The sequence below is a fragment of the Mangifera indica genome, chromosome 10, assembly GCF_011075055.1.
Source record: "Mangifera indica cultivar Alphonso chromosome 10, CATAS_Mindica_2.1, whole genome shotgun sequence".
NCBI lineage: Eukaryota > Viridiplantae > Streptophyta > Magnoliopsida > Sapindales > Anacardiaceae > Mangifera > Mangifera indica.
Genome location: NC_058146.1, coordinates 2910143 through 2934101, shown reverse-complemented (window position 1 = coordinate 2934101; position 23959 = coordinate 2910143). Strand labels below are relative to the sequence as shown.

Sequence of the window (23959 nt, the reverse complement as noted above, 5' to 3'; positions counted from 1 at the left end):
TCATTCATTACTACTAACCAAACATAGTAATCATTTATAAATGATATTATAACTAAACATAGTCATAATTTATACTCAGTAATCTTTCAAGTAATCTATCCTAGTGGTAATATTTTATTTTTAGTAATAAAATATTCCCTGAACCAAACGCCCCATAAGGGGTTTTCAATACATCAATAATACCTCCTTGGGTAAGCCCACATTCAATTTTCTAATCAGGATTTTTTTCTTAAAATTTTAAATATACCTATACCAGCATGTAAATAGGTCAAACTTTCATCCTCAAAAAGATTATGGTGTGCTCGGATTGGACGCAAATATAAGGTACTACAAGAGAGTTATTTTTAGGCCACCGGCTATCACCAGTCAGCGTTCATTTATGGCCCAGCGTTTGCTTCTAATGAAGAAAATGAATTTTTGCAAAATATTCCGCTCCCCTTTCTGTGTTTGGATCAGCATCTTAAATGATTCCATCCCGGAATACCGTTACACGCCGTTAAGTATCCAATTCTCCGTCTTAACATTTTCTAAGAAGCCTACATCGAAGCCCAAGGATACAGCCGAATCAAAATTACATACACATTGTTTCTGATTTTAAGCTATGAATAACCTGATAATAATTCACACATCTTGACTCAGGTTTCTTCTCTTGATAACCCTCCACCAGCAATACCATAAAAATGCCAACATCAGAACCCCAGAATTATGACTTAAAAAGTTATAGGATTGATGATGGAGAAAGGGCAAACCAATAACAGGCATAACAAGGAAAGAAAAACGTGGAAATGGAAGGATAACTCTCCTTTCTCATAAGGCATCACGACCCTAAACCCTAAACCCTAAATCCTAAACCAGCAATCCGGCATGTGATAGCATCTACAAATGAAGATATCTCCAGCTCTGGGCCAGTTATTTTGTAGTGCTGAAAACAGATTCAGATATTGTTCTACATTGAGAGAAAAGAGTAAAATAAAGTTGAACACTATCAAGATCATGACACTTATAGACCTTTTTTATCTGGGCTTGATCTGCTTTCCCTTCCAGTTCTTCCAAACCAATTTCCTTCCCATTGACAAGTTTCTCCACAGCTTTCATCTGATGGGATGCCAAACTATTACTAAAACAGAATGGCAGATGTCTTAGGACACATTAATCATAACATTCGTGATGCAACCTTACCTCATCTGGGGAAGCATTGAGATGTGCGGCGAGGACATATGTTGAGCTGTCAGAGATGCCACATCTTTTCAAGGATTCTGTAATCTACTCAGAATTGAAGCTAGCAGTAGTTAGAACAAGACAAAACTTAAATCAATGGAGGACAGCCATAAAATAGTGAAAGAAAATTACATGCTTAGATCCTGAGTAACTGTAAACTATCTCAGAGTGAAGAGTGCGTGTTGTCAAAGATTCCGCGCCTTGGCAATAAGTGTCTTATGTGCAGCTGCTAGAAGGGGGAAAACATGTAGGATCTGTAAAAAGATAACATCGGAGAAACACCAACAAAGCGAATGACAAAAAGTTGAATGAGGGCAAAAGATAAGGTCCATTTCTTATAGAGAAACATACAAGCAATGCATTGAGAAATGCCACTTCAGGTTCCAGTGTCCCAGCTTGCATAGAATCTAACAGTTCCCTGCATGATAATAATCATCATATCAAAACTTTCAGTCCACACAAAAGTTCAACCCAAATTTCGCTCATAACGTTTATTTAAGCCCCATGATAACCTTTAGCAGGCACATATCCTTTACAAAAACAAAACATTCCACAGAAAACAGCTTCTAAGTCTACTAATGTCAACAGATCATAAATGGGTGGTCTTATGCTTACAAAGGTCCCAAATTCGTTCCAACTTCACCAAACCCACACGAACTTTACCATCATAACAAAGACAGCAATTACAACTACAGTTACAACAAGACCAAAACACACAGATATGCAGAATCCTTGCGCATGTAAATTGTCAAAGTGGAAACTTGTAAAAAGTATAAGCTTAAACACGTACAACCCATTATTCGAACAAACATAAAAGAGCGTAATGAGCTTATGGGTAATTTTTCTTCTTAAAAAAGAGTTAAGTAAAATGATCAAATTCCTTTCCTTTCTTTCCAAGATTTTAAGTTAAGAGAAAGAGGGAGTACTTGGAGTTGATGACTTCAGTGAAAAGTGCAACATAGAGAGTGTTTCCATTACTGATGTTGAACACCTTCATGGCTGGCCGCCACAGAAAGTTAGCAAATGTCTTCTGCTATGCGAGGTAAAATTTGAAGGTAAGTTAGGTTTTCAAATTTAAAAAACCCGGTTCAATTGGGTTACAGCATGCCCTAAGATGCGCGGCTCATACAAGAAATTAAATAGATTAATACCAAATCTAACTCAAAACTGGAGTGAATTCGGTACGGGTTAATTCAAGTTTGACCTTTTTTAAATGAGATAAATTCAAACAATTTTGAGGAAAATTTGATAAGCTCATATTCCATTTCTCTTAAGTTAAGTTCAGACTGAGTTAAATTAAATGACAATCTAAAGTAAAACTTAATGTTTTCTTAGAGAAAGTTTCTCATTTCCTTCCTTTTCAGAAAGTTCATTTTTTACCTTCAATAATGTCTTTCGCCATCTTCCTTTTATGGCTTGTTACCTTCCCTTTCTGTGTCCATTCACTTCAAATTAAACCACCTAAAGGTAAAATCACACACTTGCTTATTTGCATGCATTTCTTTCAAAGAAAATAAAAATAGTATGCCTTCATTTCTCAAACGATTTAAGCTTCCTGATAGAATTGAATGATTTTTCTATTTATATTAGTTAACACCAAAAACTCTCTCTTATATGCACTGCCACCAAAATCCAGGCTTCACCTTAACGTGCATACGAACGTATGTTAAGGGTACAGAAATTTGTCCCGGATACAGATTTCATCTATGTTGACGATGCTACGACTGTAAAAACTCCAGATTTACTGTCAATGTTATCCACATTGCGATTCTTTCCTGTGACTAAAGGGGAGAAATATTTAGTAAAAACTATGCACTATTATGGAGAGTATGATGGCAGGGAGCAGCCAACTGCGGTTGAGCAGATTATCGATGGCGATTAAATGGTGCACTGTTAATACCACTAAAGATTATGCCCAGGGTCTAAGCCTCCTACTATGAGATTTTTGTGGCTGCTGCAGGACATTTGTAAACCTTAGTATTTGCCTTGATAGGACTGAAAACACTTCTTTGCATCGTTTATATCAGCAAATGAAGTGCAACCCCTTGATCATTCTGTATAATGCCAATGATTTACTGTTGAAAGGAGTAGTTTTGGTGATAAAACTGGATACACGATTGGATGAGGAAACTTCTTGTTTCATCATTAAATATTCAACTTATTTTCAGTTTCCTGTAATGTGATGTGAATTGTCTTTCTTTTGCAAATTCTTGATTATGGAAACATATGAACCTAGATTTCCAGATGATAAATTAGACCGACCGTGGCATCTATTTGAGTACAACCATCATATTGTAGATAGCCGCCACAATTTGAGCTCAGAAGATTTTTGGAACATGCTTCCAGTGAAAGCATTCACATCATCAATTACGACTGGCCAGCCAAGAAAGTAAATTGAAATCATGTGGCCACCTGTGTCATTTCCCAGTACCAAATACTACATTTGCACTCTATTTCCAGTAGCAATTACTTGCTTGGTTTCGGGGTGGGAAATCTGCATGTTATTGTGGCTTCAGTGTCACTACCTCCAATCGCGTGCAGCAAACGAAGAACAAGTCATCGACACACCAACACGAGAAATCACTTCATTGCTAAAGCGGATACTTTCTAGGAAAGCTCTTTGTGTCCATTGTCCACTAAATTTTGGTGTTTGATGAGTCTTCATGAAGTGATTAGAGAAAGAGAATTTCGTTGGCGGTCATTTCATTTTCCAAATAGAATGATGGAAGCACAAATTCTCAGCAGAAAAGCCCACTTCTTGTTTATCATTTTCCGCTCCAAACTTTGCCTATTTTACAATATAATACAACCACACACACCCACCCCCCACCAAAGTCGAGGCCCGGGATATTTCTACATGTGATTTGGGACTAAAACGAAATGGGATGGTGGGTCCCTTCCAAATCTAGATAGTAAAAACGGACATCCATGCTTCACACTCCAAAGCCTTGGACAGCCATCACAAAGACTGTTCTGATTCTAACAAGTGTTTCAATTCAATGTTCCCAATTACCCCCACTTCCTCTCTCTCTCTCTCTTTCTCTTCAACTCCCACTTCTTTTCGTTGTTTCGCCGCCTCCGATCTTCCCTCCGGTCACGGCCCTACTTTCCTCAGGTGGCCCCACTTCCCCTTGGCTGCTGATATCAGCATCCGAATCGGTCAGGAGTCGTCCGATGGACCCGTTAATGGTGCTGGCATTGGAAACGGCGGCGTTAAAGTGAATGCCAAGGAGAAGAAATGGTCGAGAAATGGAGAGAGTTACTTGACTGATGACAGTGATCCCCTTCCTCTTCCCATGACTTATCCAGATTCTTCTCCTGTTTCTCCTCAGGAGATTGAGCAGCGCTTGCACTGTGACCCAGAAGTTCAGGTCTTTATTGATTATTTATTTATTTTCTTTTCAACTATGATTATTTTGTTCTGTGTATGAGCGCTTGTGTTCTTTAGCTTTGTGTTGAGTTACTTTTGGTGAATAACTTGTGTTGATCTTTTAGGAGATGAGAAGTTATAAAGCTTTTGTTTTGGGGGGTTTAATGGTTGATTAAAGTAACTGATAATATGTTTGATTCCCAAGAAAATGGAGAGGAAATTATTGGACTTAGATTTTCTGATGTTTAACTTAAACTATTGGCTGTTAGGAGTTGAATTTCAGGAATTATTACTCAAGGGAAATTATACTATCTTGATTACTTTTGAGATTTCTTCTACACGTTGAAATTTGGGAACAATTTGGCTGAAATAAGTTTAACTGGTCTCCATCTTGAACCCAAAGACTTGAGTTGATGAAGTGTGAGCCTATTCATCCAATGCAGGATTCATATAATTCATATGCGAAATCTAACAGCATTGGAGGGAGTAATGATTGTAACAAATGACATTCTTATTGGCAGTTACAACTTTACTTCCAGTTTCCGGCCATATTAGTGCAGGCATACTGCCACTTTGAGCACTCAGTTTGATCTACAGATGCCTATAGAAAAGTCATAGAATAAATCTATGTAGCACGGAAACGGAAACAAAGAAACGTGGAAACGCATTTTTTAAAAAATATAGGAAACGAAAACGTAGGAAAACTTATAAATATAAAAAATATAAAAGTTTTTTTTATAAATACTAAATTTTTTATAACAAAAATACATAAACTTGTATAATATATAAATAAATAATAAAAAAAGAATGAAGGGAAAAAATACTATAAAATATAATCATAGAACCTATTATAAATTGTTCTTGAGCAAACACATGTAAATATTTAAGAAAAAATAACAATATACACCAATTTTTATGATATGTCGGGGAAGAGATGAGTAACACATCTAAAAATAGAGAGGCAATGAATTCAATATGAGATTTAAAGATATTTTCGGTTTGAAAATGCAAAAGATATGTGTATAATCGATTTCATGATCTTTCTTTTAAAAGAAATGTGTTTCAAAATTTTTTAAAAATTTTAAAATAATCCGAAATGTTTCCTACAAGTTTTGAAGAGTTTCAGAAACGGAAACATTTTCAAAACGCGGAAACACATCTCATTGTAAGTTTTCGTGCTACTTGGGAATAAATAATCAGTAAAGCAAAAATTGGCTGGAAAAAGTGTTTATCCGGGTGACTGTTTTGTATTATTGATTAGGGTTGCACATCAATTGAAACAATTCAACCTAATCAGCCTAAGACAATGATTTTGTTGGCTCAGCTGAGCTAATACCCAGTACAAGGCCAGGATTTCAGTGTGGACTGCTTGTAACATGTTGGGCCAGCATAATCTAGAATACATGGGCATTTGATGCCGTATATCACTTATAATGATTTTGCCACCGTTGTGAGTGTCTTGATTGTCATTATTGGACTTCTGTTTTGATTTATTTCTGCATATGTAGGATTGTAAGGAAGTCGTCTATGAATGGACTGGAAAGTGTCGAAGTTGTCAAGGGTCAGGATATGTCAGCTACTATAATAAAAGAGGGAAAGAGACTGTCTGCAAATGTGTACCTTGCCTTGGAATTGGTATTTTTCTTCCTTTTCATCACTGGAAACACCCTTGAATTTCAATTGAGTGTAATAAAATAAGAAATTGAGTAGTTTTCTCCAATCAATCTTTTAGCCATATGGATCCTCATAAGAGTTTTCTTTCAAACCACCTTTATTATTTATTATATCTTCTTAATTGATACTGAATGTTAAGGAGATAACTTTATCCGCTGGTAAAAGTAAAAGATAATGTTACAGAAAAACCCAACATGATTATCATGGTCCATAAGGGGAAATTCTCCCTATTATTCTATGGGAAACCAGTTAACATCTCACCCTTGTCTGTCTGTGTTTGCTAGCTATATGAAAGCTACCAGAAGTTCTACCTTTATTTGCTAAGAAATGCCGAAGAATGTCTTTTGTCTATTTCATGCACTCTTATTATGAATTCAATTAAAGACTTTTTTCTTATTTTTTATGGTAATTTTGTTTGATAATTCCTCATATAAATATGCACCATATTATAACTTGACTTGTTTTATCCACATTCTGAAATACAAACTATAATGGGTAGGCTGTTAGTCTTAGTCTATCTACATTTTAATGTACAAAAATGGGTGAGCAAGTATTTTTCTTGTACATATCATCCAATTCTTGCAAGAAGACTCATTTTTGTCCTGTTTAATTGTATTTTTTTTTTTACGAAGTGATGTGTTTCCTTATTCCCAAATGATATGATCTAGTGCATATATGGACAGATAGTCAATATACTAACCTTTGCCCCGCTGAAAGGTCATTTTAGTTTTTTCTAAGGGTGATGTTGATGTAGCATGCTCCATTACAGCTTAGTTTTGTGTTAAAGTGGTTTTCTCACCAGATATTTCATTACATTTAAACATGTTTAAGTACATGAACAAATAGTTTTCCATCTCCAATACTTAGCTTCTTAGTCTTGACGAGAGAATTCTGTGAATGAATATGGGAATATGGTTCAGGTTTTGAAAACGTTATGCTCACCTGCCTTTCCTTTTGGCTTGGAGCACAATGTTGTCAGATAATCTTAGTTTTTGAAGATCACCGCTGCAGTGAGTTATTGGGCACTGCCTCAGTTCTACGTGTCCCTTTTGCCGTGCACCTTATAAAACTCATTTTGTTGGCAATCTTGCTGATTTTTATGCCTTCAAAATTTTCCCATCCAGAGAATTTAGTTACTAATTCATGCAAATTTACCAATTCAATACACTTGAGGCAGAATAGCGAATGAAGTGGTTGTTCATTTTTGTTCTAATCATTGGAAGTGTTCCAAAATGTCAAGAAGCTTGTATTCTAAAGAAACCCTTTATCAAATTGAAAACATTTTTTATCTTTGACTAGAAATTAAGGGATGGTTAATGATGTGTTGGCTTGTCTTTGTAGACAAATTAATGCCTAGAAATTTAGTGGTAATCCTTGAAATTTATTTTAGAACATGCTGAATACTGAGATTCATATGGAACTCATGATTTGATTGAGCTAAATGAAAACTTGTGATTTTATTTTTACGTATTTTGAATAATTGAATTGAAAGAACTTGGAAAACAAAAGCTAAACCATCTAGGTAAGGTTCATGAATGCTGAGTTGAAGCCCATCACTGTTGAGTTACTGGGCATGGAAGTTTTGTTAACGTTTAATATTCTGTGAAGTGCTCTTGTTGGGTTGTTTCACTATGTCAAATGTATAAGATAATCATTACACTTTATATGATTTCATTCCCATTGAACTTGAGTAGAGAATGCCTTTTTTGAAATTTTTTGTCTCCAATATGGCTGATTATTATCTTTGCCTGCTAAGCTGAATCTTGGAATTCCTTGAAGTCTAGGATCGAAGTTGATGTCCCATTCAGGGTTCAGTCTCTATTATGAATTTTGTTCATAGAAATGCTTGAGAATATTGCAATTGATACTTAATTTGCTTTGGCTGCTTCTGCTGCAGATGTTTATTAAAGTTATAGTCTTAAGGTTAATGGGCAGTTGGAAAGTTTGATATCAGCATTGTCTTACTAAATTGTTTATGGGAGTTTAATGGTTGAAATGGATCTTTTTGATGGTCTGTTTTGGGAACCTTCTAGATGTTTCAACTTGTCGGATATGCCAATATGAATTCGATTTTCCTTTAGAGATGAGATCATTTAGATTGTAACTTTTAGTTTGTGAATATTATATTCATAACTTTTTGCATCTTTGGAGGTGTTGGAATGCACTTTCTTTTCCTGTTGTATGGTGCAGAGAGATATGAGCATATTTGATAATGTGGAGGTTCTATTAGAAATTGAATTTATCTTATATATAGCTTTATTTATAGGGTCTTTGGGATACTTAATTGGATGATTATTGTCCGGTCTCTGGATTCCCTTGTTGTTATTCTTTGTGCCTTTCGTGTAAATTCTGTCTTCAACTGTGTGTGTTTGTCATCCATGATGCTATTGTTAATACCATTAACTTCCTTTGAATACGTTTGCGGACTCTGTACACTTATTTAAGTGTTTGATTCTTCATTTTCATAGATGAAATATCAAATTCTATGCGAGCAAATATGTAAATTTTAGATTATTCAACCTTTACTTTCTTTTCCCATTGCTTTTTATGGTTCAAATTACCTTGAATCTATTCTCATTGTTGTTATCATCATCGCAGGATACGTGCAGAAGATAACAGCACGCAAGAACATTGAAGTAATGGAGGATCTAGATAATGGAAAACCGCCTTGACCTAAACTTCACTCTCAACTTTAACTCGGGAATATGATTCATTAGAACAGAGGAGTTGTAATTTTTCCACCACCTCTCTCTCAATATTATTGTTTTACAACTTAGTTCTACATTTATAGGCTTGAAAATTAGGCTCCTAAACTGGAGAATAAGAAAACACAGGCAAGTAACATCTTGTAACCTCACCAAAGAGTGTATTCTTTGCTTAAAATTCTTTTCTGCATCCATGTTTGTTCTTTATGTATTCTATTTTTCCCTTGGGAATCTTTTCAGAATTTGTTATCTGTGGAACAAAAGATAACCTCCAATTTTCTTCTTCCTGACGCTACAAAGCATATAAATGCATGCGTGCCTTCTGTCATTCTACAATTCAAAAGACCTGGTACATCTTATTGTACCCTTCACACAGATTTTTGTCTTGCTGAGGAAACACAAGTAGACATGTCAAATGTGAGCTTTCTCGATTTCCTTTATGAGATTTTGAAGAGCAAGTTTAGAAATCATCTTTGGTTATTCTCTTCTCAAGACAGGCAAAACTCTGGCTTGTTACCCACATTCATGCCAAATAGAAATGAGATGAAAAATGTGCTCGAAAATTTTGATTCCAACGAAGATGTGAAAATATACCAGATGGAGTACAAGGCCATTCTGAAGCTCCTGGGCAGGGAAACATAATTGCAGAAGTACCAAAAATCTTCCTAGTGGTTGATCAGGATAGGCATGGGTACATTGATTTTAAAGAGTCTTAAGAAATACACTAAGGAGGGGTTAGAATAGTGGAGAAACAGAGTGCATTTCCCGTGTTTTTGATATGAACAGTGACGGGAAGATAAGTTCAGAAGAAATCAGGGAAATTTAAAGGAGACTTCAAGCAAAACAGCAATTACAAAAAATGATGGGCATTGTGTAAGCTGATGCATATTATTTTGGCAGTCAATCTTCAACTTCCTTTCCCGTAAATAAATAACAAGGTCATTTAAATTTGACATCTTGACTTGATGACTTAAAGACTCGCTTTTCCATATTTCCCCTTTTTGGGTGAGAAATTTGGGCACAAGACTGCCTAGAAATAAATTATATGTCAAGAAGTTGACCGAAAAAAGGGTAGGATTTTATAATAATTTAACCAAGCAATCAATATTGCAATACTTGCAAAAGTCTGCTTAAACTTGCATACTTTTCTCTGAATTACCCTGAGAAAATAAGCAACATAGAAGCATGCGAATGTTTCCCAAGCTAGTGTCCGACTGGCCGCGGCTGGGTCTCGGAGGGAAATGTTTATATTGTCTATTTCCATGAACCGCAGTGTGTGAATGGAGGTGTAAGTATAGCCCCCATTTACACATTATGGTTCGTTGAAAAAGACAACATACATTTGAATGAAAATAATCATCAACGGTAATTCGTTTATACTATTTAAGGCCATTAAACACATTCAACTTGATCTATGATTCTGAAGTTCTGAACACAGAATGACAAAAATACAATTACAGGAAACATACTTATGATGAGTTGATCCTGCAATAGGTATCTAGCATAGAATCAGTAGTTGTAGCAATGTAATTTCACTTGTGGCGGATGCAAACACAAGTCCAGGATTAGGAAACGAACTATGATCCTAAAAGTTCCATTCATGACTTCCAACCCTCCAAAAATAATGGTAAACATATACAGCATAGATGGTAGTTGACGGACATGTGAATTGTTACTGGAATTTTCATAAATCATAATCAATTCAGCAACAGACCAAACAGAAAGTATATTATATGGCAGTGAATAGTTCATTTCCAGCAACTAGCAACCTTCCTTCCTCAGTAATTCCTATAGCTTGGCAAACTGAATACTTTATATATTAAACTTCAAATATCAGTTTAACAGACTTGATATGTATTGTTGAAGTAGCAACTTTCACCAGTAATCCCCGCAAGAGCACTTGCCATCTTTGAAATGGTGGAAACGTTTATTGTCCCTAACAATCAATTCCCTCCCAACTATCTTGGACATGATCTTGATGGCATTATGACAGTCACCACAAACACGAAGATTCTTAATGATCCTAAGAGGTGTCCTGGCCGGAGTACTGATAAGACCATATGCTATTGCCAATCGTTCACTATGGTAGAGCAAAGCCTGCTCTTTAGCCTCCTGATCGATGTCATGAAGTACATATCTTGTATCAGGTACATAACTTGCTTCCTTCATTTGCTTCAATGCCTTCAATTTTTCATCATCCTTGTAAAGAGTTGGGTTTCGGAACTCCAGAATTCTATTCTGCCCATCAAGCATGCTAATTGAAGTATACTTCTTAGGTGGAGGGGTAGGGATCTTATTAGTGATTGCCTTGGATGGATCAAGATAAACCATTAACTCCTCCGCCTGGTCTTCTAAATCGATATCTCCATGAATTCGAGCATAATTTCTCAAAGCATCCCAAATCTCTGCTGTGGGTTCAAAAGGCAGTTTCTCCTCGATGAATTGTTGAGCTTCGTAAAGATGCCCAGATTTTCCAAGAACCCCAATCAGCCCTATGTAATGTTCAATCCCAGGATTTATCCCAAACTCATTCTTCATAGACTCGAAATGTATAAAACCTTCTTCAATAGCATCCGCACTACCACAAGCTGAGAAAACAGCAAGAAATGTTTGTTCATTTGGTTTCAACCCTAGCTTCCTCATCTGCTCGAACAACTGCAAACCCTCATCTCCCAAGCCATTATCTGCATACCCATTTATCATCAGATGCCACGAATCCATATTCCTATCTGGCATGTGATCAAACACCCTCCGGGCATCGATCATACTCGCACACTTTCCATACATTCCAATCACCTTATTATTCAAGGCCAAATCTCCCCTCCATGTCGATTGTAAGAAGTAATCATGAACCTTTTTCCCGTTCTCAAATGACTTTGCATTTCCACACAACTCAAACAAAGCATAAAAACAACTAGCATCAGCTTTAACACCTTTATCCATCAACTCAATAGCATCTTTAACCTTACCTTCCTGACACAACTGTGCCAAATCAACAATCGAAGGAGCTGGAGCCGGTGATGGCACTAGACTGCTAACATGAGCCTGATTCGAGTTACTCTGTTGACCTTGTGGGACCCACTGGTTAGGGCTTCTAGCTTGTGGGTAACCCTGATTTTGTTGATTGTTCCACTCATTAGGGCTTCTGGGTTGCTGATAATTCTGGTTATGAATATTCACGTGACTAGAGCTTTGTCTGTTCCACTGATCTGTGGGTCTGGTTTGCTGATAATTCTGATTATTAGGGTCTTGATACGGATTCTGATTAGCATCATGTTGCTGAGGCTGTTGAGGATATCCATGTCCTTGATTAGGATATCTCTGTCCCTGATTAGGGTATCCCCTGTTTGGATAATTGAACTGATTATTACTAAAATTCCGCTGATTTTGGCCTTGATGCGTGGCCCAATGACTATTATCACCATTCCTATGGTCGTGAAAAATCCTAGAATCAGGCAATGGTGATTGTGAATGTGGTGATGAGTACTCATTTGGGGCAGCAGACGTACTTAAAGGTTTTGCTATTTTTAGAGTTAGGGTTTTGTCGACGATATTCAGAAGATCGTTTAGACAAGGGGAGTTAAAAGACTGATGGCGTACCTTAAACTGAGAAAGCCTCTGGCTGCGTGTGCTCCGTATCGCCATGAGAGACGCCATTTTCTGGGTATATTTTCAGTGAAAATTAAAATTAACGAACCAAAACCCTTAAAAAACCCTAAAATGGCGATAAGAGATGGATTCGAATTTTGTTTTTGAGCTGCTTACAGCGTGTTAAGCCCGATGGTAGTGGATTGGACCGGGTTCAGATCGAATAACCAGTAAAAGGCTACGATTGGTTGGCTATATTTTATTTTTAAAAAAAATTAGAAACAAGAAAAATAATAAATGAAGTATACGGACCAGATATCTGATGATATTCCCCAGAGCCACAAACTACAGGCTTGCTACAAACATTACATTTTCTGTACAAGTGGCTGCTGGGCTTCTGCTGCATCCCAAATATTCCTCAGAATGCTCAGGAATGGCAGAGCTTGCAGTCAATACAATGGGAAGCGCCTGCAAGATCTACGACAAGTTGCTGAATTTGCAGTAATAAAAAAAATATGACATCCCCTGAAACCGCATACCGAAGGAGGATTACTGCACTAACAATGGAGTTTATCCGATGCTACAGTTGTCTCTGATAAATTTTGAACCAGTTGAATCATTCATGTTGGATATGATACAAATAATCAAACATTTCATATAGAAAATTGAGATTGTAAGCTATACACAGGAAACCGATAATACAGTTACATCGTTACTAAGGCTTTAAAAGAATAAAACTTTACAACTAGCTATACAATTGTACTATAATCATATAACAAGCCTATCTGGTATAAATTTTATAAGCAGCAGCAGCAGATGTATTTACATTTTGTACAAAAATTGCATCCTCACTTATGTCGACCGGAAAAGAATCTATCGATGGTTCTCACTCATTCTCTGTACACCTACAACAAGAAATAGATTAAGCATTATCAGCTTCCTGAAAAAAGGCAAGCAAAATAAGTTTCTGGCACTGATAAAAAGTCAAGTGAGCCAGAAGAAAGAAACCCAGTCTGGCAATCAATATTTTTCCAACATTTGAAGTTATAGGTACACACATGTAAGCCTTGGTTATCAGGTTACCACTAAAGTCACTTTCGCTTCATAGGGTAGAGAGCAGAAACATAGTTTACTCTTCAGAAGCCTATAAATAGCAAAATTTCTAAGAGGATCAACTTACGTGCTTAATGGAGAGTCTACCACACTTGGACAGAAATCTCTCCAATAATTACCATTAGCTGATGGGAAATTGGGAGATGTTTGATCAGGCATGCGATGGATAACACAACATTAAGATCACACAGAGGGTGCAAAGAATTGTAGAGCGATGAGATTGATGTTATCCTGATTATCGAATGCACCATCAATTCTGTTCCCTTGGCTGAGTAGGACCCAAATATTTTTCCATCGATTCCTTTTTGTGCTCAGGATCAAGGCTGCAATACAAAAATGATTAAGAAAGATTATTTTTCAATTCCAAGTTTGTATGTTATTATAGCTGCAAATAATGATCTAAATTGAAAGTAAAATAAGAAATGTACCTATTCCTGAGGCCAAGAAGAGCATAGTGTACAGCACCTGCACAAGCAGAAGCTGGAGCTAGAGCAGCCGCAGGAACTCCCCGTACAGCAGTTGCCAAAGCAGATCCAGCACTGGCTCCTCGCTGGTACTTTTTCAATGGTTGTTGAATTAAAGCAGAAGCAGATCTCCCCAGGCCATCGCTGAAACTCTCATAGGCCTATCAAATATAAAAAAAAAAATTAACACTTTTTCCTTTATTAGATTCAATAATAGATTACCGAAATTAGCATCTTGAAAACCTAAAAGGAAAACCTATTATAATGCTGCAGTTTATTGTGCACTACCTACAATCATAACAATATCATGAAACAAGTAACCAATTTGTTTCATCTTCATCAAACATCATACAATGAATTCCTCAATACCATTTGAAGTGTGTTAGAACAAAACAACAATCTAAGTCTCAAAGCCAATTGAAACATTCACCTGCTGGATTCCTTGGTGGGCATCTTTTGGCTGATTACATCTTACATTTGTCTTTGTCTTGTCCTGTGCAGGCAATGATACAGAAGGAGGAATGTTTGTAAGAATACATTCAGCTTGAAGCAAAATGTCATGAGCCCCAGCTGCCAAATGAACCCCCAGTCCTACAGCTTCAAGTGATATACTTCTAAGAAATGCAATAGTACCTGAAAATAAAATTAGTCTGCTGTTATCGATGGCGCATATTGGGCATATGAATTAAAAAAAAAATTAAAAACCTATTGAAAAATTTAAATGAATGAGCTTTCATAAGCAGTCACCTCTTTGTATTCCTTTGAGTACCCTCTTATCTTTCCTGTAGTTCTCAACAGGCAATGAAACCAGTTTTGCAGCACCAGAACCAACAGCAACCAATGACCGAACAGGGGGCAGACCTCGCAACAATTTATGAATCTACAATGGAAAAGAAAGATTAATTAATTATATAAAATATGCAGGGGCAAAATAAAATCTTAAAATTATGAAAGGCAACATAAATATAACTAAACCTGATTTTGGGATATTTCTTCCAACCACTCCCCTAGAATTGTCTCACACACACTTCCCCAACCGTAGATGCCAACTGCGTGAACATGCTTAAGCTGCAGCTCAACCCCCTGCACCAGAATTTATATAAGCACAATATAACAAAACTTGTTAACATATCTAAGAAAGCATCTCTTGAAACACAAAAAGACAATAACCAAACCACATAACAGGTAAGATAAAGAGAGTGAAAAATTACCTTCCAGGGTACAAGATTCACAAGTTCTACATACTTTCCACCACTTAGTGCTGCTAGATCCACCCGGCAAGGACTGTAATCAACTCTAACTAGTATAGGCCATATATCAAATTTCTGAAAAAAATAAATAGAGAGAGAATCAACATTCAGATTGTCTGTAATCAAAACCTAGACACTAGTCATGACCTCAAAGGCCAATAAAACTGCAGAATACCTGGAATAAATTATGACATGTAAAACAAATGAGTTCAACACCACTTGCCTGAAAATAAGGAAGCAATGCTTCATCTACAATTGTCTGCCCAGCAAGATTTCTCCTCTTTGTGGCCAACAAACTTGAATCACATGAATCCTTATGACAAGCTGCGGACTTCTCAATCGATCCACTTTTTGCTTGAAAAAAATCAATGAGAAAATCAAGCTGGCGTTGATGAAGATGCAACAACATTGGAAGGATAGCAACGCGCAATCTGAAAGGATACGTCACAGATTCAGCATCAGATAATCTCTTTAAGAAGGGAAAAGAAAAGAAAACATATATATCTACGTGATTCATCAGTGATAGGACTTCAAAATCCCACAGGAATTTAAGGAGAGTAATAGTCAGTTAGTCACACATATGGGGCATACAGAAGAGGATAAGAGAACAGTAAAGTAATTATGTCCTGTAGGAAAAACATAGATTTTCATCTTTACTCACAAAGTAATTATGGTGCAAAACGTAAAAAGCAATTCTTCTTTCAAAGGAAATAGCAATTGTAACATGTATACGTATTAAATTAGTACGCACTTTATACAGACACTGGACCTTTACAAAATTTTCATATTTACTCACAAAGAATGACTAGAGAAAGATAAAGATGAATCAAAAGAACTAGAGTTCATTACTGAACTTAAAAATTGGAAATCACTATATTTCATCATAATATTATGTAGAAAACCACCTGATAGATGACAGACTGCTCATTTTTTAAAGTTCCCACTGTTCCATTCAGCCTAACTAGGGCTTTCCAACTTAAGCACCCACTGACCCAATTAGCTAGGTCCTAATTTGCATGATATTGCCCAAAGCGTCAGAATCAACTTGTGATTGAGAAAATATGCAATAAAACATACAATATAATGTAAAATTCTAAGTTCCCTTTTCACTTCTTTTTTCCAGAACAAGTATACATTAGTTAAAGTAAAGAGAATTCTAAAAATAAATTTTCCAGTCAAATAATTGTCGTCACTTAAAAAGACTTCCTATATGAATTACAGCTAAAGCAGCAAATAAACCTGTACTCTTCAAGTGGAGTTAGAGGATTCGGCCTGACAGCTTCTAAGTCCAGCCTGAATGCTTTTGAAGCAAATTCTCGAGGATGATCTTTTGATTCATAATATCCCAACACCTTCCAAATCAAGGAGGAAAACTTTTAAGATTTTTTTCATAAAAAATAGAAAAGGCCAATAGCTCAATCTAAAGTAACACAATGAATTCAACATTACCAGCTTCCAAGGTGCATCTTTGCTCTTGTCATACAGATGGAAATCTTGGATTGAAAGAGAAAGTTTTGACACAGACATTCCACCAACTGGGAAAATGTCATATTGAAATTGCATCCCAGACAACATAAGCTCTAAACATACAGTCATATCCCTTCCAAGCGTACTTGTGGTGTCCTCGCCTTTTTTTCTAGATTCATGCCAGTCAGAACCGGCATAAAGTCTCCATGAGATATTAATGTTCTTAAAAAGCACACGTCCCAAGGCCTTCCCAAAATCATCAGATCCTGCAGATTCAAAAGCTGAAAGCTTGCCTTCTAAACTTTGCTTCACAGTAGTTTGCACACTTGCTTCTGACAAGTGATTTTCCACAATTCTAAAATGGGAATCATCATACCAACCACAATTTCCTTTCCCAAGATCTTCATCCCTCACATTTCTGGGTCTGCATTTGAAATTCTGAGGTGATGACTGTCTGCCTAAAGATAATTCTGACAGGGAGCATAAGTCAACCAAACAGTAACTTTCTATAAATTCAGGGACGTGACCAGTTTGCAGAGAAGAGGTTTGACCACTTTCTAATCCTAAAGTTGATCCATTAATAGGCAGATCAGAGGAGATGTTCTCTGGTGTTTCAACACTTAAGCTATGCACCTCTCCAAGGAGAGCGTCATCAAGTATTATAGGAAATTGTGACCCAGTACAATCAAATTGGCAGGTCTGATTCCCATTTAAATCAAATGCATCTTCAGATATCTCATCCATCAAACCTGCCAAACCAGATTTAGTTTTTGCATCTGCAGATAAAATATTCATTTGAGAAGTCGGCAGTGCACAATCACTATTTAATATCCTATTCTCATCGGTGAAATCATTTCCCTCTTTTGCCTGTTGCACGCCATTGTACCGATTTTGCAAATGTACAAAAGACTCCTCCATATCAGGGGCAAAAAGTTGTTGAAGTTGAGCAGCTAACTGTATCAGACCAGAAGTGGTGTCATGGCAAGTATCCACCTTAATGTGAGATTTTGAACATTCCAACTCCCAGAGAAGGCTGTTGTGGCTGTTAGTTCTTAAAACTGCTTCAAGGAGGGCTTCTTGGGCAACTTTAACATAACCAATCTCGTGAAGATACTGTGTACTGTAAGTGCCACCAAGTTTCTCAGGTTCTGACACTTCACAAAGGAGAAGACCTAGATCTTGCACTCTAATTCTGTAGTCATTATCCATGGAATTCACCACAGTTGTGTTCGAAAGAACAAATGATGAAGCAGCTAACAAACAAGCAACATATTGGATGTTTGGTTCTTCATTAAATTTTGTAGAACACGACTTAGAATCAAGAGCTTTACTGTCAACCATCAAATTTACAAAGTAGGGCTCATAACTCAAACCTACATCAATCAGATTAAGAACAAAAGAAGCTTTGGAAGGAGCAGTTAAATCCTCCTTTTGCAAACTATTTTCACCTGCTTCTTCAATTTCAAGAGACGGCAAACTAAAAAATGAAATTATTGCATCCAACCAATCTAAGCGACCACCAACTGCCACAATTGTGCTGCCTCTGACAGTAACAGATGTAAAGCCCCGGGAGGCCTCTGCGTCTAGCAAGTATATAATATCAGAACCAGCTAACCTAGAAGATAGTGCATTTGAACCTCCTCCATCACCACGCTTCATTGAAGAATCATTACATGAGATTAGAAGAAGATCTTGACTTGGCACTCCAGTCACAGAACCCCACAACGAACCTTCACTATGGGCCAACCAAAAAAAACTAGCATCCTTAATGCCTCCAATATTTGAAACTGAAAGCATATTGAACTTCTGAATTCTCAGTTTTAAAGAATTCCAAGATCCAGGAAGTTCACTTTGAACAGAGCCTTTTACATTATCCTTAATATCTGGTCTAATAAAAAATTCTACAGAATCACACTCCACATCTACTGATGTTTGGCAAGCAGAAGATTCTTCAGTGCTACCAATTTTGTCATGGGCCACACATGATAACCCACTAATTATCTGGTTTAAGAGCTCATGTAAGCCACTGTATTGAGATCTGTCAAGATTGATAGTAACTGGAGATACACTAACATGCAAGAAAAAGGTAGAGCTCAAGACTATCTCTTGTCGGGTTTGAGAATATACATCTTCCAGATCTTTCAGAGTATTTACAGTTGCAAACTCGCAACCATTTCCCCTGAATTTATTTCTGCTCCTGTGTTGCTCAAAAGTAGCTAAGAACTTGGCTCTCTCTGCTATCCAATGACCAGTCACTGGACCATCTTGCCAAACCATGCTGATGACAGAAAGGCACCTGGTTCCCTTGCAGACAGATAAAATGTTCTGAGCAATCATTTTTGTCCTCAGGGTACTGGAGGAGTTAAATCCAACATTGTCTTTACAGCTACAACTAACCATGTAAATATCAAGATTGCCAATATTCAAGTTCAAAGAACGTATGGCTGTTGAAGAAAATCTTTTCTGAGAGGTCCCCCCTGAATTTGCACTAGGGTATTGAACTAATCCCTTGTTAAAAGTTGATGGCAAAGAAAAATCAAGAGCAATAAACTGATTCCAGGAACAGTAGCCTCCAATCTCTTTGCCGCCATTGAAAGGAAAGCACAGTATTACCCTAGCATCAAGGACTGATATATTCCCGCGAAAACTTTCTGTTGAAGACAGGGTAGTGACAGGAGGACAAGAGCCTTCTTTCACATCCCCATGAGAAGACCTATGTTTCTCATCAACCACCTCATACAACCTATCCTTTCTGTTACTCATCTCAATAGAGCTAACAACTTCGCTATAAAGATCCCATAAAACATTTATCAAATGGAAGTTCACCCAAAAAATGAAAGGAGGCAATTTCAACGAAAATAATGTTGAACCCACTAAACTGGCATGTGATGGGTTTGTACTCGTAGTGCATTGGCAATGAGTGATACCTGAAGTCCTAAGCAATGAGACTTTAACTACATCTTTATTCCCAAATAGAAAGTCCGCAGCAATCATCCCAATAGATTCATCCATATCATTAACTTTGGCATATGGGGCAAATGTAGGTAGAGCACCTAGAACTTCGGTTTGCAGATGTTGAACTGAAACAGTTTGACTGTCAATATATTTGATATCCTCCCTTAAGTAGTCGGCAACCTCTATTTTCTTCACTGTTCCATCAAACCTTGTTTCTTGAGGACAAACCTGTTAACTTATTTAAGTTTAATGTAAGCATAGAAGGAAAAGAGCAAAACCCATCATGTGTAAGGGAAACACTATGAAATATATAATGGGAGAGAATACCGAAAGCACTATTATTACCTGCACAACAAGAGAAATGTCTTTGCATTCTGCACCCAGATAATGAATCTGTGACTCAACATTTATCTGATCACCTTTTGCACCATATGAATGCTTCTCATCTTCATCATAAAAGGAGAATGCAAAAGAAATTCCAGCAAAAACTGCTTTAAGATTGGTTTGGACATGCTGTTGTTCTGTACATAAATATAAGGGAATAAATTATAGTTTCATACATCTTAGAGAAAATTGACAAGTTTATCACACAGCAAATGTATATACAAATTAGAGAAAGAAACTGTCACGCATACATTTATCAGACCTTTAATAATAGAAAAATGGAAAAAAAAAATACATACCAGAAGGAATCTGCAAAGTCCCAGAAGCAAGATTTGATGCAGCAGTTATAGCAGTGAACACAGAGCAAGTCCAGTTCCACATCCCACTGCCTCCTAAAGCTGATTGAGAATTTCTCATTCCATCAAAGCATTCAAAAAATTGGTTCACACTGCACAAAGCCAGAGCACAAACATAGTAGAAGTATTAGCATTAATTGAGACCAAAATGTATGGTAAACAAGTAATGCATAATGGATAAATGAATATGCACATAGAACTTAACAGCTATGGAAGCTTGATTTCCATTTACAAAGTGTAGTGCTTAGGATTATTGGAAATCGTATTTGGATAAATGATTTAGTTAGATATGGAATGATACAGAATCTGTAATACTTTTGTATGGTACAAAATCTGCAACATTACAAACTAACTAATCAAACTATAGATGTCTCTTATAGCAGTATCACAAGTTACTTCCTCTCAAATCAACTTCAGTATAATGTTATTAGTACAGAGAGAAATACCAACCTTGCCCCTAAATCAACTTCTCCAATACCATCTTTCTGGATTTTGTTGACAGGATGAGGCACCCAATCCAGTATAAGACGTGAGCCAGGTAGAATAGTTTCAGTAACAGAATCTTGTCCATTCAAAGAGGATGAATTGGTGGAATAGATACCATGATTCGGTATCATCTTATCAGCGGCAACAAGAGAAGAAATGCTTTGTGATGAGCAGAAATGAGAACTTGCATTAAAGTAGACTGAGTCTGATGACTTGTGACTCATATGAGAGCTCCAGTCCTTATCAAACTTCTTATAGGTTTCCCATGAAACTAAGAACCATTTAATTGTGCTTGGCTGAAATTTTAATTCTATGGGATCAATAGAAACATCTACATCCACCTTGCGAATGTCTAATGAACCATTCTTCCATGGTATACTCAATTTTATATTCCCTGAAAATCCACCTCTTTTCCATGTCATGATAGGTGTTCTTGAAGAATAAGAAACTACATCAGTAAAGGCCATGCCTGATGTACTTGAAGAACCTGTTTGTTGTTCAACATTGTCCATACAAAGAAGTTCAAGAACTGCTCCTTGAAATTTTACAAAGTTTATAAGATGACTAATTCCAAGAAAGTTCTCAGCATTTGAATCACTATTCAAGCTGGCATCTTCAGCAATACAAGTTCCACATTCTATTTCTGATATTCGAAAAACCAAAGTAGCATTGGACCCTACCATGTTTTCATCCCTCTCTAAACACGGATCATATGCAACAATCAAATTCTTTATCCTAACATTGAAGCTTGTAAGAAACCACTTAACCATCTTGGCGATTATCTTAACACCTTCATGAACATCGCCAGAAGAAGGTTTGGAAATATTCTCCCGCATATCATGCCCAAACTTTCCCGAATCCCAATGCATAATATGACTACCATCTTGACTAGTACTACAACTTTCATCTCCAGCCCCAAATTCATATTTATCCGGACAGGGAGCAAGCACTATCTCAAGTTCATCAACCTCAACCTGACAACCTTTATCATTCCAGGGCATTTTAACTACCAACAAGCCGATAGACCCTTCTTTTATTATTAACGGATTCACAGCACCAAACTGAAAGCATAAAGAAGAAAAAAAAAAGTAAATAAATAAAACTAATATAAACATAAGAAAAAAATAATTTTTCAGCAATCAACCTTTCAAGGCAGTAATTTAACCACAATTAAGAACTAAACCTAATGTTTCACATTAAATTCGTATCCCACCAGGATCAATATTACATAATTCAACGCTTTTTTTGAAAGCTACCAGAGACGTTATACATAACACACTTAGGTTAAACAAACCAAAGAAGCCTCACCTTCTTATTAAGAAAATCAACATTAAGCGCGAGATCATTGAGCTTAATTGAGCCATCACTAAGCTGAACATCAAGCTGGTCAAGATCAATATCCCCTGAAATAAATTTTCCCAGTTTCTTCTTCAAAAAGAATTTGCAAAGCCTCTTCAGGGCCCAATTCGACGCCATCTCCTCCACTGTTTTGGCAAACCGCCACCTAGAAAACATCTAGAACGTCCTTTTCCTCCTTTCTTTCACTCTTAATTCGGGCTTCCGGGTTTTCAAATTGGGGAATTAGGGCTGTCTCCTTGAGGCGACAAAATTAGTGTTCGAAGTGCTCGTGATGGAAGATTGAACTTCCATCAAGAGCGTGGACAACAACGAAGAGGAAAGAGATTGAGTTCGTCAATGATTTAAGATAACATGAGACAGACACGATGATGTTGAAGAAGACGTTCGTCCTTTGAGTTCGGGTCTTGTTCGTATATGTGTTTGGATTCGAATTCCGGGGTTAGGATGTTTGTTCACGTCACGTAAGTGTACTGTATAATCATAGGTCAGTCCGTATCTGATAAATATCTGCGAGATTATATTCGTTAAGAAATTGTTAATAAATTCTGTTTTTAAAAAATAAAAAAATCCCAACCGTTGATTCAAGTGACCATCACAAACAAGTCACATCACCGACATCGTTTTTAAATGATAAATTAAAAAAACGTGCGTGTCTAATTATTTGATCAAACCACATGATTGGCGTCTAAACTAATTAATTTTTTGTCCAAATTCATTGGATTATTGAATTGACAACCATGAAATTTATGTCAAATTCTGTATTACTATAATCTTAACCGTATTTTATATAACCTCGCAAGATTGTCTTATTTAAAATTTATTCAAGTTAAAAGAGAGATCAATTTAGTTAGACTCATAATATGAATAATAGTTTGATTTAATTTAAATTTAACTCGTAACTTTATTCAAATTATTTATTAAAATAATATTATTTTATTTATTATTTAATAAAATAATATTATTTTGTTAATGAGTTACGATTTTGAATTATAAATTTTAGCCATAGATTCGAATTATAAATTTAAATCAAACTCAAACTGAATAATTTTTAACTCGAATTGAATTTAAATCACTCTTAATTTTGGTTCATCAAACTTAATTTAAATCAGTGTTTATTAAAGTCAAATAAATGGATATTCGATTCGATTTGATTTGATTTGTATAAACTTTTAAATGACGATTTTCTGCCATTTACCATCTATCATGCACTTTTATGGGTAAATTTTATTTGGTTTTGGTATAAATTATTGCATATATACCTTCACCATTTGGTTGATCAGATTCAAACAAAGTTTAATTTACCGAATTATCTTTAATAATTATAATTATATTATTTTTAGTTTTTTCTTCCCTCCTATAATCTTCCACGGCCGACGCCTCCAGCCATCAACCACTTGTCTCAGGCCAAAATCCAAATAATTGAGTGGAAAATTTTGTTCAGTGGAACTGCGGAAGCAAAAAGAGGCCACAATTATTTAAAGGCCAAACGACTATTTCCCACCCAAGGTTTGATGTTTTCTCAAGTTTCTACCCTTTAACTATAGAAACACTAAATACTTACCTATGATCG

General features: G+C 36.3%; 4 protein-coding genes across 4 annotated transcripts; 1 reads left to right on the top strand and 3 right to left on the bottom strand.

The window, feature by feature from the left end:
* Nucleotides 1-49: 49 nt before the first annotated feature.
* LOC123228217 (EKC/KEOPS complex subunit TPRKB-like) lies at nucleotides 50-2286 on the bottom strand. Its single transcript, XM_044653529.1, is given in 7 exon segments — nucleotides 50-922; nucleotides 1009-1095; nucleotides 1180-1263; nucleotides 1351-1412; nucleotides 1415-1472; nucleotides 1570-1636; nucleotides 2145-2286. Coding segments are annotated over 7 exon segments (519 nt in total). The 5' UTR covers nucleotides 2216-2286; the 3' UTR covers nucleotides 50-832.
* Nucleotides 2287-4037: 1751 nt separating this feature from the next.
* Nucleotides 4038-9157, top strand: LOC123227666 (protein disulfide-isomerase SCO2). Its single transcript, XM_044652761.1, has 3 exons — nucleotides 4038-4589; nucleotides 6097-6223; nucleotides 8861-9157. Exons 1-3 carry the CDS (start codon nucleotides 4218-4220, stop codon nucleotides 8932-8934), a joined length of 573 nt encoding a protein of 190 aa, XP_044508696.1. The 5' UTR covers nucleotides 4038-4217; the 3' UTR covers nucleotides 8935-9157.
* Nucleotides 9158-10532: 1375 nt separating this feature from the next.
* On the bottom strand, nucleotides 10533-12740 carry LOC123227665 (pentatricopeptide repeat-containing protein At2g15690, mitochondrial-like). Its single transcript, XM_044652760.1, has one exon. The coding sequence runs from the start codon at nucleotides 12622-12624 to the stop codon at nucleotides 10843-10845; it is 1782 nt and encodes a 593-aa protein (XP_044508695.1). The 5' UTR covers nucleotides 12625-12740; the 3' UTR covers nucleotides 10533-10842.
* Nucleotides 12741-13187: 447 nt separating this feature from the next.
* Nucleotides 13188-22800, bottom strand: LOC123227663 (autophagy-related protein 2-like). The gene is made up of 14 exons (XM_044652759.1): nucleotides 22339-22800; nucleotides 20995-22091; nucleotides 20488-20636; nucleotides 20150-20325; nucleotides 16832-20032; nucleotides 16622-16734; nucleotides 15606-15813; nucleotides 15344-15457; nucleotides 15108-15215; nucleotides 14880-15012; nucleotides 14563-14765; nucleotides 14097-14293; nucleotides 13736-13991; nucleotides 13188-13460 (listed from the first exon to the last, which is right to left on the bottom strand). Exons 1-13 carry the CDS (start codon nucleotides 22543-22545, stop codon nucleotides 13919-13921), a joined length of 5979 nt encoding a protein of 1992 aa, XP_044508694.1. The 5' UTR covers nucleotides 22546-22800; the 3' UTR covers nucleotides 13188-13460; nucleotides 13736-13918.
* Between the last annotated feature and the right edge of the window lie 1159 nt (nucleotides 22801-23959).

Bases quoted from the DNA above. Each gene is read 5' to 3' on its own strand.
- LOC123227666 (XM_044652761.1), top strand. From the start codon at position 4,218: ATGTTCCCAATTACCCCCACTTCCTCTCTCTCTCTCTCTTTCTCTTCA. The intron at 4,590-6,096 runs GTCTTTATTGAT...CTGCATATGTAG, and splicing joins ACTGTGACCCAGAAGTTCAG to GATTGTAAGGAAGTCGTCTA. The intron at 6,224-8,860 runs GTATTTTTCTTC...TCATCATCGCAG, and splicing joins TGTACCTTGCCTTGGAATTG to GATACGTGCAGAAGATAACA.
- LOC123227665 (XM_044652760.1), bottom strand. From the start codon at position 12,624: ATGGCGTCTCTCATGGCGATACGGAGCACACGCAGCCAGAGGCTTTCT.
- LOC123227663 (XM_044652759.1), bottom strand. From the start codon at position 22,545: ATGTTTTCTAGGTGGCGGTTTGCCAAAACAGTGGAGGAGATGGCGTCG. The intron at 20,033-20,149 runs GTAATAATAGTG...ATAAGTTAACAG, and splicing joins ACATTTCTCTTGTTGTGCAG to GTTTGTCCTCAAGAAACAAG. The intron at 14,766-14,879 runs GTGACTGCTTAT...TTTTATTTTCAG, and splicing joins ACTCAAAGGAATACAAAGAG to GTACTATTGCATTTCTTAGA.